The 16,960-nt window shown below is 35.7% G+C and overlaps 1 protein-coding gene across 1 annotated transcript in view; it reads left to right on the top strand.

The window, feature by feature from the left end:
• Window positions 1-16,251, top strand: part of ZNF326 (zinc finger protein 326) — a 19,708-nt gene extending 3,457 nt beyond the window's left edge. The window contains exons 2-12 of the mRNA XM_003208716.4: window positions 1,537-1,663; window positions 3,749-4,154; window positions 6,800-6,998; window positions 7,535-7,569; window positions 8,474-8,561; window positions 9,966-10,080; window positions 11,240-11,387; window positions 11,602-11,701; window positions 12,247-12,377; window positions 13,226-13,321; window positions 15,530-16,251. Coding sequence (XP_003208764.1) covers window positions 1,537-1,663; window positions 3,749-4,154; window positions 6,800-6,998; window positions 7,535-7,569; window positions 8,474-8,561; window positions 9,966-10,080; window positions 11,240-11,387; window positions 11,602-11,701; window positions 12,247-12,377; window positions 13,226-13,321; window positions 15,530-15,691 — 1,607 coding nt within the window. The 3' untranslated portion in view covers window positions 15,692-16,251. The remainder of the gene's footprint in view (window positions 1-1,536; window positions 1,664-3,748; window positions 4,155-6,799; window positions 6,999-7,534; window positions 7,570-8,473; window positions 8,562-9,965; window positions 10,081-11,239; window positions 11,388-11,601; window positions 11,702-12,246; window positions 12,378-13,225; window positions 13,322-15,529) is intronic.
• The last annotated feature ends 709 nt before the right edge of the window (window positions 16,252-16,960 follow it).

The raw sequence follows: 16,960 nt of genomic DNA, 5'->3' as shown, positions 1-16,960 counted from the left end.
TTTTTTCATTTGTTACCTCCAGTTTCTTGTAGTGGGAAGCTGTGCAGGTGGTCACTTCATGTCACATCTTTGTACTTCTTTCAACTCCCTGTTAAATCATACAGCGTAGGTAAAGGCAGTGCAGTAAGTCTGGGTGGGAGGAGTGTTGGATGCTTACATTGGAAGTGCTATTGGATACCTTAGTTTAACTTCTTATGCTTGAAGTTGATGTTGTGTGATGCGTGACTAGTGTTTTCAACAGCTTTTTTTCCTACTTTGCTGTGTCTTTGTTGTAAGTTCCAAGTACGGGAATATTCAGTATGACAAATCTGCATTTCCTGGAGGCTGCTGAGGTTCTTTAAGAGCATCTGGGTAACAGTGCGATAATCAGATAAATACTACTTGTAGAGTTTTCTTTCTTAAGAGATGTAAGAGAGTAACTTGCAACATTGTTCTGATCTAAGGAGAAGTTACAAACAGGAAATATTGTATATACTAAATTCATTGCTACAGTTATTTCCATGAAATTGATTTGCACACGGAATTACTGTGTTTCTTTAAATGGAGAACGTTTCTTACTACTTCAGTTGAGCTTATTGCTCTATTGTGGAAAAGTCTGTCTTAAACTTGGAGATTTTGAAATGTAGAAACTACTCTTGTTGCTGGGCAAATCTTTTTATGGTTATATTTCTATTCTTCCCGCGTTTGCTGACTGTCTTTCCTTGTGTTACCCTTTCTAAGAGGCTTGACTTGACAGGCTATTGCCAGGTGTTAATGTTGGTCAGCACTGGGAAACAGTTTGGGTCACTCAGATGCTGCTGAAGCGAAATAGCATATGCTGTGGGAGGACTGGATCACGCTTGTTATGCAGAGCTATGGCACTATCTTAGAGCTTTTACAGAGCACTTACAGTGCTGGGGAGAAACTTGGCTCTTTTGCCTGACTTCCTTACAAGATACAAAGATGTCATAAAGTGACATCAGTTCAGCTATAAAATACAACCATCTTTGTGGAGTTGGTCAGCTCCAACTCGGTGCTGGTTGTGGTGGGTTTTTGTTGGTGCTAGAATGGGTAAAATTCTTTGGACTGGAGCCTACATACAGTGTCTGCACAACAGCATGATATGCGTTGTGACCTTGAACTAGCACCTCTGTCAACATGTGTTTCTTGTGGTGTTGTATGGCCAGGTGTCTGAACTGTGTGTCATACTAGACAGCGGGAAGTGGTCATCATTCTGTGCTAACTTCTGATGTTTTCATATAGCTTCTTCATTTTAGTTCTCTTAATTTAACTTGTGTCTGAACACCAGCTGATGGAACAATAATCCTGATCTACTGGGGAAAAAAGTGATCTCGATTTCAATTAAGAGGTGTTTGTACAATGACAAAGATGCACGGCTTCCCTCAGTATTGAAATTAACTCACAACTGAAAGTTTGGTATTTTGTTTGTAAGCACTGTGGCAAAAATTAAATGGTTTATTTAAGAGTATAAGCTAGACTACTAAGTAAGACTTCTTTCCTGCTTTCTTAATAAACATTTTTCTGCTCTTTTTTTAGACATGGACCGTGATTATGGGCATGGAGGCTATGGTGGCCCACGATCCATGGACTCTTACCTTAACCAGTCCTATGGGATGGAGAGTCATGGAGGTGGAGGCGGAGGAGGTGGTGGTGGTGGTAACAGGTAAAATGATCCTTCAGTTCTCCCAAGAATTGTTTAAATCCATTTTTAAGTTTAAATAATTCTGCTGTCTAACTTAAGTGTTCCTGAGGCATGTTGTTATGATTTTTTTTATGAACACTTTTGTTCTGAATCTTCGTATTTGTTAACTACTGGCAAATATTTAACTGTAAAAGCTAGATTGTAACAATCAACACTTTTGTGGAAATGTTTGACAGTGAAACAATGTATCTTTGAATGAAAATGGATTTTTTATTTTTTTGTAATGGTTAGTAATTCGTAGCTGATTGGCCTGACATACTGTTTCTGACATAGCAGACTAGACCTAATTGGTTTAGTGCCTTAGACTGAATCTATCAACATTCCGTTTTCAAGGAACATTTAGGATATGTGCTCTTTGGTTTGAATGTGGCGTGCTCAAATGATCTTGGTATTGAATCTGAAAGTCATGTCCAGATTATTTCATTGGCAGGTACTGATTACACTCAAAATTGTGTGCTTGTTTTAGGCTGCTTTGTAAGATGGATTGGTCTAAAAATAAATTTTCTGATGCAGTGGTCTTAAAGTTGTGTATTTAACGCTAGGATATTATTCCTGTTGCTCTTTCAGATAAAAAACAAAAACAAAACACCAAAAAAAAAAAAAACCAGTGAGAAGGAGCTGATTTGATTGAGGGGTCAGTATCATATTCAAAAAAGCATGCTTTCCAGAGTAGTGATTCTATCTCAGAGGAAATAACACGTGAAGAAAACTTTGATAATCTGATGGTTTTCTTGTGTGCGCCTTTGAATTCTTGTCCGACTCTAGCCAGCCTACACTATGATTCTTCTTTGTAGTCACTGCAGTGCCACTGGGCAAGGACAGAACTAAGTAGGTAGGCTGGAGAAATGTTGTGTCTTGCTGCATGGTCCCGTTAAACATTTTAGTTCAGTTTAATTTGTTTATTAGTGAGCATTAAGATTGACTTGAAAGTCTGAGCAGAGTATCAGGAATGAGCTGTACCTACCATACAGTAATCTGCATATGATTGATGTTGAATGACTTTGAACATGGAAATATCTCTTGCCATGTAACGTTTATATTGTGCATGGACTCTTTCTGTAGATAGTGTCATTTTCTGTGTAGTTCTGGGTCTTCTACAAGATGTTTTAAAATGAAGGTGTTCAGTTTCCTGTAGATCCAGGCACTGAGTCTGTTCTAGCTTGTATTTTAACAGTGAAGGGGTTGTCTATCCCAGCTCCTGCTGAATCACCTACTGTAACTCTGTAGGGATACTATGTGTTTCCCTTCCAACTGGTTACAAATACAGATAATATTCAGCCTGACTCTCTTCTAAAGTGAAACAAACTGTTAGTAAATAGCTAAAGATTTCAGCTCCTGGTTTCGTTACTGTGAAATTTCAAAGGCTGTATTTTTGCTCACTGTGCATGGATTGTGATAGACTTCAAAAATCCTGAGTTGCTAGACTTAATGGTCTGCAAACAAAAGATATATGTATGTTGAAGATGGTGAACCTTTAATGGGATACTGAATATTACAGGGAAGGAGATTTCTAAAAAGTATTAATATGAATGGAAGAGCACTTAATTTTTCTTTAAAATCAGAGTTCTGGGATGTTTAAGATTCACAACTGTACCACTTAAAAAAAAATAAATAAATAAAATGTTCTTCTCTCAGTTGAGAGCTAAGCCACCTTTTAACTGCTGTTTAACTGTTAAACTATGAGGGCATGATTTTGAAGAAGGGAGAGTTTGACTGGCCTGTGAATGTCTGCAGGTGATTATTGTCATGAGACTAGGGCTGGGCTCTAATCATATTTTAGCAAATGTTGCCGAAAATTTTAACTAAGCAAAGTTCACGCATACTGAACTTTAGAATTCCTTGTAGCAAAAATGGCTCAGATAGCTTTCTATCTGGTCATAGTGTCATTTGCCCAGCCCTAATCAAGATTAAACAATAACACAACTGTACAGACCAGTATAGTAGTAAATTGATTTTAGTTGATAAATGTCAACTGATAACTTGTCTTTTGAAATGTATAACTTTAGTAAGCTTACTTTTTTTCTCCTCACTGTGCAACTTTTCCAGGTTTGGACCTTATGAGTCTTACGACTCCGGGTCTTCTCTGGGTGGGCGAGATCTGTACAGATCTGGCTATGGTTATAATGAACCCGAACAAAGCCGCTTCGGAGGTAGTTATGGTGGTCGATTTGACAACTCCTACCGGAATAGCCTTGACTCTTTCGGAGGTAGAAACCAGGGCGGGTCTAGCTGGGAAGCACCTTACTCCCGTTCAAAATTGAGGCCTGGGTTTATGGAGGACAGAGGAAGAGAGAGTTACTCTTCCTACAGCAGTTTTTCTTCACCCCATATGAAGCCTGCACCTGTAGGCTCTCGGGGGAGAGGAACGCCTGCTTATCCTGAAAGTGGATTTGGAAGCAGAAACTATGATGCTTTTGGAGGACCATCAACAGGCAGAGGCCGAGGCCGAGGAGTAAGTACAGAATCTTTTCAGATTCTTTTCACTAGACACTCTTTTAAACCCTTTCAAGACCACTGCTATAAAATTGATACACTGTTCAATACAGTGTGTTGTGTTTTTGTTGTCTTTTTTTTTTTTTTGTCCAAGCAAACTATCATGGTTGATGATGTTGTTTACCCCCCTTGAAGCTGTCTTCAAGTAGAACGCAGTCTCTTTCTCTTTCGAAAGTAATGAGTAATAGAAGACTAGTTGATAAGGTTTATTAAATTTCTCCTTTTGTGTGAAAGGTGAAGATAAAAGTAATAGGTTTGGTCTAAAAGGGATTAAAAGGACTTGCATTTTTCCTTGTAAACACTAGCATCCTTCTTGCTGGTGGGGAAATCTTTGAATATTGTAAAAGTTTAATTCAAAGCCATTTGAAGTTTTGAGTAGGTTAAAGGTGCAATGTATATGCAAAAAATAAAACCCAGGTTGTGAATGCTAGAGTAGTTTTTGTTTCCTGTAAAGGTAAAAATCTTAGCTAAATCTTTAATATGTTCAACATGTGCTTGTATATTGAAAAATGCACATGACTTGTGTATTGAAGGAATGATGAGGAGGAAATTGTGAAGGTAGGTGGTTAGCTGTTACAGTGATTCTCATTTAAAATTGAACATCATTAAAAGGGGCATCATCAACTTGAAATCAGTTCTTTCACAGACTTGAGATTGATTTTCAGATAATGTTCCTAGTCCTCTTAGTTGTGTGTGTTTTATTTTGCAGCTGTGTTGTAACTCTTTTTCAGTGACTTCTTTTCCAGTGTAGGATATAAAAAGTATGTCAGTATTAAACATACACAAATAGTGGATCACAGACAATTTGGAGCAGTAATGCTTAAAGTTAAATGAGTTAGAGGAAAAATTGGAGAGAATTCAGAAATCATCTTGACAGAAGTATGAACTTTAAGTTGATGGTGTCCCTTTACATTGGTTTTATAATCTCAATCCTGATATATATATTTTTAATTTCAAAGCATAAAGAGTTCAGTGAGCGCTTTTCTGTCTATGCCTCTAGACGCAACTTCACTTTTTAAATTCTTGTGTGCCATATTTCTTTGGGAAGTGATTCTTTAATGTTAAACTTCACAACTTGTTTGTAGCTCAAAGTGTAGAGGAAGATTATTTGTTTATTTTTACTGTTTTTTTAAAGTACCTAATTGTGTGTTGGTTTTGTTTCAGAAGATTTACTTTGCTGCATTCTTGTATACTGTAGTTGTCGTATTCAAATTTTAGCTCAGGTTTGCACATGGCTACTAGCTAGCATGTAGCATGGTTTTAGAAATAGTCTGATCTTCTTATTTCTTTACTTGTCAAGCTGAAAGCACTTGATTCCTAAGCTTTGATGCCATCCTTTCAGAACTCGTTTGGATCTGAAAGTTTTGTGCAAAATTTTGACCAAGCAGCCTTATTTCTTCTTTGTTTTTGTTTTTTAAAATCTATCTTTGTGGGCCTCTGCATTGTCCTTTATTACATAAGAACTAAACTACTTACTATATTTAAAATGCATTGCACCTTTAATAGATACTGTTTAAAAAAAAAAAAAAGTACTTGAAATCATTCAAGTGCCAACTTCATATCAAATTTATATACATGCAGCGTAAATGTACATGCTAGGTAGTTCTGTAAGTATCTTAACTAAATAAATTAACGTGGAGATCTTGTGCATGGACTTCTGATTAAGACAAGTAACCTGTTCTGGTACATTCACTTTGTGATTTAAAATCTGCTAATAAAATGGGCATACATTTTGTGGAAAGTATGTTTGAAGTTATTTTCATGTTAACGTAACTTCGCTAGTGTAGCAGTAATTTTCTTCTCACAGTGATGAGAATATTTCTGCTTATCCAATATACCCAACCAGTCAACGGGCTCCCTTCTGCCCTTTATTTATCAAATAGTTGAGCTAGTATTAAGAAAAATGTTGGCGCTTTGGGAAAAAATGGCTGCCTAATTTCTCCCTCTTCAGATTACTCAGAGAGGTTGTTTTTGTAAACAGATGTCCATAAATGTCTCTAGAGCATTTCACATATGGTAGAAAGGCTTAGTTTTTCAAATGAATTTTCATTCCTGTTGCTGGCATGGTTTTCGTACGAAGCACATCTTTTGAATTCACTGTCATGCATCATCCTGGAATGATTAATTAAAAGAGAGACTGAACTTCCTTCAAGTTTATCAGTGGACAACCTTTATTAAGTTTTCAGTCGCTGATCATTCGGCATAAAGAAGGTTTTTTGTTTTTTTTAAATGATTGTTTACTAAATGTAGGAAAAAATGACTTGGTTAGCTGTTTTTTCACAGAAGGACAAGTTTTCATGTAGAAAATCTGAAGAGGGAAGCAAAGATGCTAGGCTGAGACTGACAGGCATGTTCATCGTGTTGGACAACGGTTCTGAATAAGCAGAAACACAGTTTATATATATATGTGTGTGTGTGTATTTTACTGGACAAACACCCACACAGCCTTTGCACAAACATTGAAATTGGAAGCTTAAATTTCCCCTGCATTTTGTTCCAGAATGCACGTTTTAGTTTACAGTTTAATTATAAACACTTGTGCCAAGTAATTGTTATATGTCTACTGATTTCATATACTAATACCTGCTTTTCACGAATTTCCAGCATATGGGAGACTTTGGAGGAATGCACAGACCTGGAATTGTTGTTGACTATCATAACAAACCCAGCCCTGCAGCAGTTGCTGCAAGAGGAATAAAAAGGAAAATGATGCCACAGCCATACAACAAACCTGGTGGGACATTTATCAAGAAACCCAAAATGACAAAACCTATTTTGAAGTTGACACAGAAAAAATCATCTAGTAAGTGATAAAGAGCCAGTGTTAAGTAAAAATTACTACTGCTTAATTACTAGCAATTATTTAGTTTTAATATTCAGGAAGAAGTCTTCATGTGCTGTTTTGTAACTGTTCTAGCTATTGAGAGGCTTAGTGCAGTTTGTTAAGACTTACACTGAAAGGTGCTCTGAGCAATGTAATGTAGCTGAAAACTAAAAAAGTGTATTTCAAGTAACAGAAAACTGATGCACACAACATAGGATGTATTTCAGTGTATTTTTTTTTTAGAAATCATTTTAACCTGTCTCAAAAAGTTATTATTTCTTCGTTTTTGGAATTAAATAGCAGTGATTGTTTCTAAAAGTATGGATTGTCTGTTCATGTGGATATCTGGTTTTATTTCTAGTGCTATTAAGATATGATAAATTGTAGATGTAGACTGTCTTAAATGTAGGATAATATTTTTTTTCCTGAATAACTTGGCTGCTTTAAAATTAATTGATAGTGATATTAAACAGCAGTTTTGTATTATTTATTTCTTTCTCATTTTATGCTTATAGATACAAAGTCATCTTTCCAGGATTCTACTGTAGAGGTAAGACTCTCAGAACTGGAAAATGTTTGATTAGTTCAGAAGTTTGTATAATATACCTTAATACAGGTAATTATTAAGCTAGAGTTATTTAAGAACTAAGCTCTTAATTATGAAAGTTTTTGTAAACTTTTTTCCCATTTTATCTTAAACTATCTCAATTTGGTGGCATAAAATCTTACTGATTTTGAATGAAAGGTGTAACTTGTGCTATATCTTGTCAAAAGTGAGTTTTAAATGTATTTGTAGACTTACAGGCTATTCTTGTGATATAACTATGATGTGAACACTCCCCATATTGTTATGGGTAGTCAGCTTGATTTCACATATCTGTGACCTGCTTGGAGTTAGGAAATTTAAGTAGAAAATGATGGGAACTACTACAATGAGAGAGAATAGATCAGACGTGGGACATATTAAGGAGAGAAAGTAAATGGAAAGGAGGTCACTGTTAACAGATGGTCTCTGGTAATGTGCAAAGATTAGTTCCCACTTATAAGAAGATCAGTTGCAACAGTATACAAGAAATGTGATTATTAAGCTCAGGGTGTGTATCTTTTCTCAGTGTTGAGACTGAAACATCGTTTCCTTCTTGTTCTGGAGGTATTTATGTATTCTCAACAAAGTATTTGTAAGTTTGAGTTGGAAGTCAGAAGGCTTGTGTAGAAGGTGGTATTTTGCTTATGAAATAAATTCATATGTATATCAATGTACTAAAGATTAATGTGTAACTTGAGGTTACAAGTACTTGAGGTACATTAAGTCTATATGTAGTTACTCTGTACACTTTATCATATTTGATTAAAATGAAAAAGTAGCAGATTATTTGAATTAAAGTGACTTAAGCTGTTTTTTGGATTTAGAATGGCATCGCATCTTTTTCATGACTTTTGTGGTTTTAAATTAGGAAATTGAAGTGGATACAAGTGGTGCAGTTGTTATATATGAAGACTTTACAAGAGATGCTTATGATGTTGGGTATCAGACTTTTGGAGGTAAGTCAGTTGGCTTTGTCAGGTAAGGTTTTATAGATGTCTTTTTGTATGTGACTGAGTGAATAGGTTTGGTGTGTATTTATGACTTCTAATGGTTACTGCACAACATGACTCATTGTTTTTAACAGATTTTATGCATTTAGACCATGGAGAAGAACAGGGTTTGTAATATCTAACCATTGCTTATTTTGTCTCTGCATTGTAATTCGCATTTTGGATCCTTTATCCAAATTTAGAAATTTTAAAAATTGCATACATTTTTCCACTGCTTAAAAATTGGTATAAGTACACTGAAGGAAAGTGGGAGCCTCACTGTGTGGTACCAGCTTGTATGTAGGCACAGGCTTCTATTTCCCCAGCTTGTAACAGTATGGGTGCTTGAGGAGTAGGATACTGGCTAGTTTACTCCACAGAATGTTGTACTGCTGCAGAAACAGTACAACAAGTGATTCTTTGGATGCTTCTGGGATTGGTGGTAAGAGTAAGTAAAATTGAAATACTGAGGCCTGTGGGAAGTCTGGTTGTTGTTTGTTTTTGATTTGCCTTTTTTTTTTTAATGAACTTTTATGGTAATAAAAAGAACCCAACAATTTTGGATAGAAGTTTTTCTCATGTCTGGATCAGATCACTTTTTTCAATTCTGCTACAAAATGAAAAGATTTAGCATTCATCAGGAATGAAGGGTAAACTGTTAGTCATTAGAAATGTTTTCAATCTTAGTGACATTTCTAAGCCTGCAGAGCTTTTCACTAGTCTCCAGTTTTCTTATATTACCCTGCTGTGTCTTCCTTTCTGCTACTATTTGGATGCAGACAGATTATATTTTATGTATTATATGCACAGGAAGAACAAGCGATTCCTTTTTTTTTAACTGCTCTGAAACAACTATCTGAATCATATTTTAATATTCTTACTGCATATAGGCGTTAGAAGTAGAAGTAAACATAAGTACACTTCTGCAGAAGATCTACGTCTGCAAACTTTAGTGTTGCTGAAACATGTTGTGGTCAATTGTCTGCACTCCTACGTATGTGCTAGATGATTGTTTAACAAAGCTTTTTTGCTGGTGCTTTTCTCTGTGCCCTTTTCTGCTTACTTGCTTGGGAAAGGCCTTTAATAACTAGGCACAACAGAATTGGATTTGATTTACTCTGAATTTTCTCTTGTGAGTGTAATCTAGAACTATTTGAAGTAGATGTTTTAATTTGTCTTCTGTAATGGAGGAAAAGAGAACTTCTATGGCATTTAAATAGGCCTTCAAACCATTTTGGTATAGGTCCTTTCTCTGCATTTTTCACTGTTCTTTGGGTGTTTGTGGCAGAAATGTGGAAGGCAAGTGCTTTCCCTGGAAAGATGGATTTTTTGGGAAGTACACGATGTTTTAAAATCCTTCTGTCTGTTAAGATTCCAAAGGAGAAGCTAAAAGTGAAGAGGAGGAAAAGCGGCGAATTGAGGCTAGAAGAGAGAAGCAAAGGCGTAGAAGGGAAAAAAACAGCGAGAAGTACGGTGATGGATACAGGTTTGTGTTGTAATTTGTCTTGTGTGCTTTGGTTTTCTTCTGCCTTATCCTTATTATGTAAGAATATGTCTTTGTTCCTGAAAGGAACTTTTGGACTATTTTTAAATGAAAAATAAATCCAACAAACAAACAGAAATAAACAGCACCCGAATCTCTTGATTTAGAAGACTGGATATTCAGCTCTGGGGCCCAAAGCATAAGAAAGAGACATAGGCCTGTTAGAGAGGGCCCAGAGGAGGTTCGCAAGGATGATCAGGTTAAAGGAGCTGGGGTCATTTAGTCTATAGAAGAGAAGTCTTTTGGGGGTGGGGAGAGACCTAATAGCAGCCTTATTGTACTTAAAGGGACCTATAGGAAACATGAGGGACTTTTTGCTCAGGGAGAGGACAAGGGGTAACAGTTTCTCTAATAGAGTGCATTTTGATTAGGAATTGGTGAAGAAATTCTTCATGATGAGGGTGCTAAGGCACTGGCATATGCTGCCCAGAGAAGCTGGGGATACCTCATCCCTGAGAAGTGTTTGTGGCCAGATTGGGTGGGACTTTGAGCAACTTGATTTAGTGGGAGTTGTGCCTGCCCATGGCAGGGTGGTTGGAACTAGGTGATATTTAAAGTCCCTTCCAACCCAAGATGTTTTATGATTCACTTGTCCCCTACTGTATCAGGAAGTATGTGAATTACTGACTTCTTCCTGACAAATGCATCACTGAACACTTGAGAACCAACTTAGAATGGTACTGTTTTTGAAGTATACATTTCAGTTAAACAAATTTATGTTAATGCTGACTTAAGCTGATACAAAACTGACCTCATTCAGTTCTGATATGTATAGTGAGCTGTTTTGTAGCAAAAATGTGTAGGTAGTTCTATAACTTATCTTAGTTTTGCTATAGTGAAGTGTGCTAATGACTTTAAAATGTCTAGCAGTTTTTCTCCTACATGGAAAGGTAATTAGTCTTAGAGTAGCTCTTTTTTGTATTTGGGACTTGTAGTAGATATGCTTTTTAATGGTAAAATACTGGACTTTTTTTTTTTTTCCCCATTTAGGCTTCTGCAAGGAATACTTTTCCTATTCTGTTTCAGATTAGTTTTGTGAGGCCTTCAATCTTTTGTGGGAAGGATGTTTCTTTAATATTATTTCTTGCCTTTCTCTTGCTAGAATGGCATTTACTTGCTCATTTTGCAAATTTCGAACATTTGAAGAAAAAGAAATTGAATCCCATCTGGAGAGTGCAGCTCACCAGGAAACACTGGATCATATTCAGAAGCAAACCAAATTTGACAAAGTAGTGATGGAGTTTCTTCATGTAAGAAAAGGGATTTTTTTTTTAACTTGCAAAATACTTTTACATTAGAGTGTAATTAGAATGTATTATTTAGTTTTCAAAATATGCTTAATTGATGTTATTGTTATTATATATAATTTAATATTATTCTGAGTAATATTTTAACCATAAGTTCCTACTGGAACATAAATACTCATATGTTAGTTGCATAACCGTTTTCTCTGGTTCTCTGTAGGAGTGTATGGTGAATAAATTCAAGAAGACAGCTATGCGTAAACAACAGACAAGTAACCAAACAGAAAATACTCAAGCTGTTGAAAAAGATATCATGGAAGGTGAGCAAATGCTCTTTATGTGGTAGCATGTATTGTGGATGTCAGGCTTGGAGAAACAAGGAAATAAACTATTAATCTCGGGGCTAAAACTAATTCAGCTGCTTTGTGAAAAATTGAGAGTTTCAAGGTTTATTTGTTGTATTAAAATGTGTGTTAAGAATATTGTTTATTGTAGATTTTAAAAACCAGGTGGTGTTTGAGAGAGTTCAAACTTCTGATTGTTGTAATGTTATCTTCCTCTATTTAGGCAGGTAAGTGTTCATGTTTTATAACCTCAGGCATCAAACATAATTGCCTGAGTCTTATAAATAGTTTGTGGAGAGAAGCAATTGGAGTATCCAGATGGAAATACGTCCTCTTTCAACGTTATCTTCAGTGAGCCTAGTTTTGATGCCTGAATTTCCATGAATATTCCCCTGTGGTTTAGTTTGATGTGTTTAACAATTGAAAGTTCTAACTTTCCTGATATAGAGTAGCTAATCCCTCTTCCAGTTGTCTGCAATGACACATTTCATGTTAATGACTTGTTATGTGTTCTTTGGCAGGGGTTACTGCTGATGACCATATGATGAAAGTTGAGACTGTTCACTGCAGTGCTTGCAGTGTGTATGTTCCTGCACTGCACAGTTCTGTTCAGCAGCACTTAAAGTCTCCTGATCACACAAAAGGAAAACAAGTAAGATACTGCATATTACTTAAAAAGAAGAAATAATAGTAATAGTAAAAATATAATCTTATAGTAGGTGAGCAGAGTAAGCCATTTCTAAACTGTGCTAGCATTATTTCTCTAAAAATCTGGAATGCCCTTTGTAAATGTCTCATGAAATAGCTGGCATTTGAACACCTACGGTTAATGAAAAGTTGGTGTACTTGATAGCTGTCAATAGTGAATTCTGAGAAGGTTACTAAGAATAACTAAGTTTTTATTTCAGGGGATTATATTTTTTTTTTGCTGCCATGAGGTGTCAATCTTATTCAAATTGTAACTGTAAAACATAATACTTTTTTCCAGTAAGTTAACAGTACTGATGTCTTTTTTTGGATTGTCTATTCACCTTTTAATGTGAAAAAGGTGAGAGTAGTGTAGAATTAGCAGCAGTATGGATTTGGATCCTGTTACAGTTTGATATGCTTCTATTGTTGGTAGAGGAGTTAAAGAGTAGCATAAATAGAAAAATCATCTCAGTTGTCACAATAAGTTAGATTTCCAAACTAACACATTTCTTGAGCTTTTGTAATTATGAACTGTATTAGGCTGTGATGGAGAAATATGTATGTTGTCTATAGGTGAGAACAGATAACTGGGAATAGACAGGTGCATGATTGTTTGTAGTTTGTTGTATAGGACTTAAACTGAATTAAGTTTGATAGCATTATTATGTAGTTTGGACTTAAATGCCAGGAGTAAGCATTTCATCTTCTACTACTTTCATGATTTACCTTCCAGAAACAGACCACAAATAGAAATTTGTGACAATTAGAACAGGTTTGTTATAGTTATTCACTGTAAAATCTGTTTTCTAGGCCTACAGAGAACAAATAAAAAGGGAGAGTGTTCTTACTGCTACCAGTATCTTGAATAATCCAATAGTCAAGGCACGATATGAGCTGTATGTGAAGGTAAGATGTGAATAAGAAAAATAAAATGCTGTCGTCTGTAATATTAGTGACATCACCATTTCATCCATATAGATGGAATTTAACCTCAGTGCTCTGTCTCCTGTTTCTGCCATCTTGGTTGTTCACACATTGAATGTTCTGTAATGTATTTTTCCAGTTTCATATCGTTGCCTTAAATCATAGAATCATAGAGTCATTGAAAGGGACCTTCAAAGGTCAACTTGTCCAACTCCCCTGCCATGAACAGGGACGCACTGACCAGGTTACTCAGAGCCTGGTCCAGCCTGGCCTTGAATGTCTCCACAGAACACATAAATCAGAAAGGAAACAAGAACTCATCTTAAAGTGAAAACAACTATGCGTAGCCGAACAGCCCTCTCCGAGTTTTAATTCCATACTGTCTGTGTATCTAGCAAGCACATCAACCAAGGCTGCGTGCACATCTGCAGAGGTGTTCCAGTTCTCAGTACCACCTGTCGCACACTGGTGGGAAGGAGCACCAAGATGCATCATGGGACCACAGGCTTTAACTTAATTTATTTGCAGAAAAATGACCGCTTTCAGATTTACCAGTTACATTTTTGAGGTTGCGTTTATATACATCTGGTCAATATTTGATCAGTCATTTCTGTGAAGTCAAGTTTTAGGGAAATATTATCAGTATCTTTACACAATACTTACTATAGAACACAAAACACTTTACAAATGAGTTAATCCTTGTCCAGAAGCAGACTCCTACATAGACTTTGTAGTAAAGTACTGTGTATGCTTCTTGTCTAATATTCCTCAGAATTTCTAGAATTCATGGAATTTTACAGAAATAGTTGTGATAAAAAACTTTAAAAGGCTTGGCAGCCTGCACTGCAAATTCACAGCTTGAGAAATATAGGTGAATTTGTTTTGGCAAAAATGTTTTTTCTTTTCTGTCCAGATATGTATCTTTTTGTAGTAACGCTGTAGGTTGTTTTTGCTAATTATGATTAATTGGCTTGTAACTTTCCTTGTGCCTAACCAATGGATTCTTTCAGAAAGAGCAGTTTTGCCTTGCAGAAATATGACAGGTGTGAGCCAATGCAGAATTTAACTCTAATCTAGAAAATCAAATTTAGTTATGCTCTGAGCAGTTGTAGATGATGAAATGCATGAATTGGTTTCAGACAACTTCTCTAGGAAGAAGAAAAGGTGACGACCAGCTAGCACGGTTTCAAATATTTGAATGATTTCCAACCGTCTCTGCTGGTATTTTTTTTTATGGTTTCATGTGTGTTGTTCCTTACAGCCCCCTAGTGGGGGATTGATGGGATGAGGGATGGAAACTTGCTGTTTGTCAGTAGATAAAGGCAAGATCACCTTCCTAAGGAGGGCGCTACCATTTTCAGAGTGCTTCATTGGTGTTCCTTGAACATTATACACACATACAGCTTCAAGTTATACAATTCCCTCTTATACTTATCTCCATGTATAAAGAACTGCCAATTGAAAGAGTCTGTTTGTCTTGGGGGGGACGGACAGGGGAGGAGCCTACCAAAACTACCACCAACAAAAATAAAAAAGCCCACCATTTCAGAAGGTTTTGTCTATCCTGCATATGCAGAGTAGAAAGAAAAAACTTGAAACAGGGAAGTCCTGTGAGACTGTTGAGTAGACTAGGTGCAACTCTGAAAGGCAGGTAATGAATTTGACAAATCCCTTTGACAAAAAGAGCAAAATTGCAAGTCAAGATCTTCTAATTATTATTTTTTTGTTAATGACTACTGATACAACTTAACCACCAAAGACGTTCTTTTTTTCATATTACACTGTTGAGTTTCTCTATGCAAAATTGTAAATCCTGATGTAGCAAGTTGGTGGTGTCATTTTCACATCAGTCACTCTGTCAGCTATTCAAACATGAAAGGGCAAAGAAACTCCTAATATTTCATGTTACTCTTTATTATTGATTATTCGTTGTGTTTAAACATCTGAAAAGGGATTATTTTAATATTCAGATTTGATTGGAATTTTGGAGGAAAGAAAGCATTGGTTGGTCTTAAAAAGATTCAAAAATTTGAAAATGTAGTTTTAATTTACTGAGTGCTGAATTTTGTGTTTTTATATATTATATATTTTTGGGATTTTTCTATGTACCACTTCAGTCACTGAAATGATAAACATTGTTTTAGTTTGTTTGGAACAAATATTTAAAGCGTTTTAAATTTTTTCATCCAGGGTGAAAATCCTTTTGAAATCAGTGATCAGGCTCAGGAGCAGCAGACAGAAGAAGACAAGGCTGAAGAGCCAGCTGAGGGCGAGGAAGAAGAGGAGGAAGAAGAGGAGGAAGAAACTGAAGAGCAAACTGACTTTACTTTAGACCACACTGAAGATAATTAAATGCAAGAAAATGAGAAAAAATATATTGGGGGAGGGAGGGAGGGCAAAACAGCTTTTTATTTCTGCTCTAAAGTGGCTAAGACTTTTTAATAGTCTCAAATGAACGTTGTTAAGACTCCCCACCGTATGCATGCATTCCATTCTGTGGAGAACTTGTTCATATAATTCCTTTGTGTTTCTGATTTTGTTTAAAATGAAATTAAGATTATTTTAGTTGAGCTTTTTATAGCAAACTGACTGTTAAAGCTGATTAAACATTGTGTTGTATATTTTTTTAAGCTTCCTATTTTTTTGATGTGTGCATTGAAAGTTTGATATATAATAATTTTTGATCAAATCATTTGGAAGGATCGTCTGGGGGTAACTATTTTAAATGCTGTATGGCATAAGTTTGTTTACCTCAGTACAGAAAGAGTAATCTTCAAATATTGTGCTGTTGAGTGTGGCTGTTTTGGAACTGCATTGCACTCTGTATAATAGAATATGTGTTATAATATGCCTTGTAGCTTTTTGTGATAAAATGTACCAGTTTGTAGAAATAAAACATGTAAGAAACGTTACTGTTTGAAGTGTTTATAGTTAAGTATCTCAAGGATTTCCCCATGCAGGCTACCAAATAAGTTTTGAATCAATTCTTAATTGATACTATGATTATTTAGAAGTTAATTTTACTGTTTGATGTTAGTTTTGTTTTTTTTTTTCTATGCATTCAGACTACACCTAGCATTTTCATCTAAATATGATAATATTAATAGAAATAACTGCATAATTTCTTGCAGCCATCATGGGGATTTTTTTCAAAATGTCATCATATATGCAGTTTGTGCTCCTTTCTTTTGGGAAACATTTGTGTTAAATTATAACCATTGCTGCCTACATGTGACGAAGGCAGAGAGTGGGATTTGCTTGCTACTAGTTAGTGTGGCTTGTTTGAAAGATGCCAAGCTTTCAGTTGGTTGAATAATATTTCTTGCTTAATATATTTTTATTTCAATTTTAAGCTTTTCAAAGCTTGAAATAACTAAGTACACCCTAGATCTCTTAAAAATTGTTCTCCTTTTTAAGATTAGCACAAGATCCCCATTTGCAATACTATTTAAGATATAATCTCTCTTCTGCCTTAGAAGATGGTCACTTGATTGCTTATCTTTGTGTTCTGTTTTTAGATCCCTTGCTTTATGGGAAGATGACACTGATTCCTTCCTAGACTGTTTAGTAAGAACTGTTCTAGAAGCTGGCATGGGCTTTAGTATGGCAACTTTTTTTTTT

The sequence above is a fragment of the Meleagris gallopavo genome, chromosome 10, assembly GCF_000146605.3.
Source record: "Meleagris gallopavo isolate NT-WF06-2002-E0010 breed Aviagen turkey brand Nicholas breeding stock chromosome 10, Turkey_5.1, whole genome shotgun sequence".
Classification (NCBI taxonomy): Eukaryota; Metazoa; Chordata; class Aves; order Galliformes; family Phasianidae; genus Meleagris; species Meleagris gallopavo.
The sequence above is the reverse complement of the archived record's forward strand: the minus strand, read 5'-3'. Positions and strand labels throughout refer to the sequence as shown.